General features: G+C 34.7%; 1 protein-coding gene across 1 annotated transcript; it reads right to left on the bottom strand.

The window, feature by feature from the left end:
- Positions 1-1842: 1842 nt before the first annotated feature.
- LOC133863235 (uncharacterized) lies at positions 1843-3126 on the bottom strand. Its single transcript, XM_062299197.1, has one exon. It carries the CDS (start codon positions 3124-3126, stop codon positions 1843-1845), a length of 1284 nt encoding a protein of 427 aa, XP_062155181.1.
- Positions 3127-3524: the final 398 nt, after the last annotated feature.

The following is a 3524-nucleotide window of genomic DNA, read 5'->3' as shown; positions in this document are numbered from 1 at the left end:
GAAAAGCATATTTTCGTTCACGTCAAATGGAAGTCATTGAAAAACGTATGGTCATTCCCACTTGAGATTGATTAAATGTTTTTACATGTGTTTGATGTCTTTTGTGGACTATATTTTGTTGAAAGTTTATTTTGTGGACTAAATAGTTAGTTTGTGAACATAGTCCAATAGTTTGTTTGGTTAGTTAGTGAAAGATGTATTTTGTGGACTATATTTTGTTACATGTCCATTTTGTGGACTAAATAGTTTTTGAACATATTTTGTGGGAATTTCTTTTGTCCCCATTTGCTGTAAACTGTAAGAGAAAGATATGGTTAAATTTTCTTCTATGTGGGTCCCCTGTTTGGCTTCTTCTCCATGTTCCTATTTTTTGTAAACTATAAGTGAAACATGACTTTTGAGGCATTTGTTAAAAGATTGACACAGGGGTGATGACTACTAGATACATGGCTTGGCATGATTTAGGAAATAATAATTATATCTGATTCAATGAATTTTAAGAATTTTTCCTATACTTAAAAAAGAGAATGATAGTTAGAGAATTTCAATGATTCAATGTCACATGCATGGTGCATATTTATATATAACCTTATGATTGGAACCACAAACAGTTAACGTTAACATATATATATAGATATAATTAACGTTTGAACCCAATTAGAGGGACATCGATCATTCTTTTGAAAATGCTTGCCTTTTATATATCCTGGAGGTTTCATATTTGGAAAATCACCCTTCAAAACACCAGAGCATTCTCTCTCTCTCTCTCTCTCTCTCTCTCTCAAGTACACTGCAAGTAAGGGTCCTCCATATGGGAACTAAGCATGTGACAAAGCATACGAACACAAACTGATATCTTCTTTTAAGTAAAAGATATCATCTGCTGCTGCATGTTTGACAAAAAGCAAGTCAGATGAGAATCCATTAACAATCACTTTCACTTTCTCTCTATCTCTGATCAACTCTCAATACCCCCTCATCACCTTCAACTTGGGCTAGCTGAAAACTGCCATGAAATCTTGTTGGAAAGAATGTTTGGTTTTTTCCAACTTTTAGGGTTCTTTTCTTTTTCTCTAAAAACAAATATATGCAGAAACATCAGCTAACCAATCTGCTCTGACCCAATATTTAAGAAAGGTATATGTATATATTTCAGTCTTCAGATTAACAAGAAAATCATCTCATATAGCAGCAAGTATGTCTAAACAATGCCATGGATATTGATGAGTTGGAAAATATTAGTTTTCTGATAAATCAAACAATCATAATCTGATGGTTAAAATCATGCACAATCCAAAAGAAAATCCCATATTATTATATATCTTGGTACAATGCAATGCTTCTTACAATTAGTCTAACTTTAGTGTAACCAATTAAAGAAACTTGAAGTCAAATAAAGTATGTGTGTTGGCTTATAAAATAATGAAGTATATATGAGCTGAGAATATCCAGATTTGCTTGGCATTCTTTATAAAGCTTAAAGTATTGGGGACTTTAGGCAGAATCCCTGCGTAAGGATCTTTCTTTTCTTCCCACCAAACAGATGCTCATGAAGAATTTTAATCATAAACTAATTATTATTTCCTAAACTAATGGCTTGGCATGATTATTAAAGAAGCTAATTTGTAGCCCCACAGTTCCATCGACATAAACACCCAATCACAGTTCCATCGACATAAAAAGTTAAATAAATAAACAAGTTAAATAAATAAACACCCAATCACTAAAGCTATTACATAGGCAACAAAAGAAAAAAAAAACTTGAGAAACAAAGGAGATGGTGATTGATCCCCTTGCAAATGAAGAGTAACATAACATAATGCAAAAATATGAAATTTAAAATTATGATTGGCTATGTATTTGCCATAAATGCTCGATGAGGTCTGATTGCAACTGAGAATGAGTTACTCTGTCTCTAATGCGATGATGACGTTCAATGAAGTTCGTAAGTTGTTGATTCGCAGTGTGCGGCACTCGTTCGTAGAGACTCTCATCGAGTTGATCGTAAACAAAATCATCTGCTCCAAGGTATAGATGTCGCTCATCTTCAACAATCATGTTATGCAATATTATGCACGCCATCATGATGTTTTTAAGCATTTCATGATCGAAAGAACGAGCAGGTCCACGCACAATTGCAAATCGTGCTTGAAGCACCCCAAATGCACGTTCTACATCTTTCCTTACTGACTCTTGATTTTTTGCAAAATGTTTTCTCTTATTTCCTTGCGGAGCATGAATTGTTTTTACAAATTTTGACCATGAAGGATATATACCATCAGCGAGATAATATCCCATTGTGTAGTCATTACCGTTGATTGAATAGTTCACCGATGGAGCACGCCCTCCAGCGAGCTCGTTAAATAAAGAAGAATGTTCTAATACATTGATATCGTTATGAGACCCTGGTAACCCAAAAAATGCGTGCCATATCCAAAGATCATATGATGCCACAGCTTCCAAAATGATTGTTGGTTCATGAATATGACCAGAAAACATACCTGCCCATGCTTTTGGACAATTTTTCCATTTCCAATGCATGCAATCGATGCTCCCCAACATTCTTGGAAATCCACGTCTTGTGTTCACCTCTAGCAGTCTAGTAATGTCATCGCTATTTGGTGACCTCAAGTACTTGTCAGAATAAATTGAAATAATTGATTTAACAAAATAATGCAAACACTGTGTTGCAGTGTTTTCTGCAATTCTCAAATATTCATCCATAAAATCACCTGATACTCCATAAGCGAGCATCCTAAGTGCGGCAGTCATCTTTTGAAGGGAAGAATGTCCGAGTTTTTTAGCAGCATTTCTTCTTTGGACGAAATATGGTTCATGAGCTTCTATCGCAATTTGAATACGATTAAACAGAGAACGTTGCATTCGAAACCTCCTTCGAAATTTATTAGGAGGATAGACTGGCGATTCTGCAAAATAGTCTAAGAAAAGGCGTTGGTGCCCTTCCAAAGAATTCCGCTGGATGAACCTACGGCGTTGAACAGAACCAAGGCGCGATGTTGAGCCTCTTTCATTATGTAACCGTTCTTCTTCAACAGAAAAAGCTAAAATGATATCCAACTCGTCATCAGAGGATGAAGAGTCAAAAATTGTAAAAGAAGGATCCATAAAGAGTGTAGAAAATAAAAAGCTTCAAGTGTGGTTTTGAAAAGAAGTAAATAGCAATGGTTTATGCCGTTGAAAATAAGTAAAATGCGTGCCATATTTATGGGATGAAGGTTGAAAAATATAATACAAGTTGTTGAAATACAATAAATGCATAGAGAGAGACGTTGAGGTGTTGTTGCAAAAAGTGAGAAAAGAAGTAAAACGCCTTCAATTTATGAGATGGAGGTTGAAAAATATGATACAAGTTGTAGAAATACAATAAATGCATAGAGAGAGACGTTGAGGTGTTGTTGCAAAAAGTGAGAAAAGAAGTAAACGTCTTTCAATTTATGAGATGGAGGTTGAAAAATATAATGCAAGTTGTTGAAATACAATAAATGCATAGTGAGACGTTGAAG

The sequence above is a fragment of the Alnus glutinosa genome, chromosome 3 (assembly GCF_958979055.1).
Source record: "Alnus glutinosa chromosome 3, dhAlnGlut1.1, whole genome shotgun sequence".
Classification (NCBI taxonomy): domain Eukaryota; kingdom Viridiplantae; phylum Streptophyta; class Magnoliopsida; order Fagales; family Betulaceae; genus Alnus; species Alnus glutinosa.
This window is presented reverse-complemented; position numbering and strand designations above follow the sequence as displayed.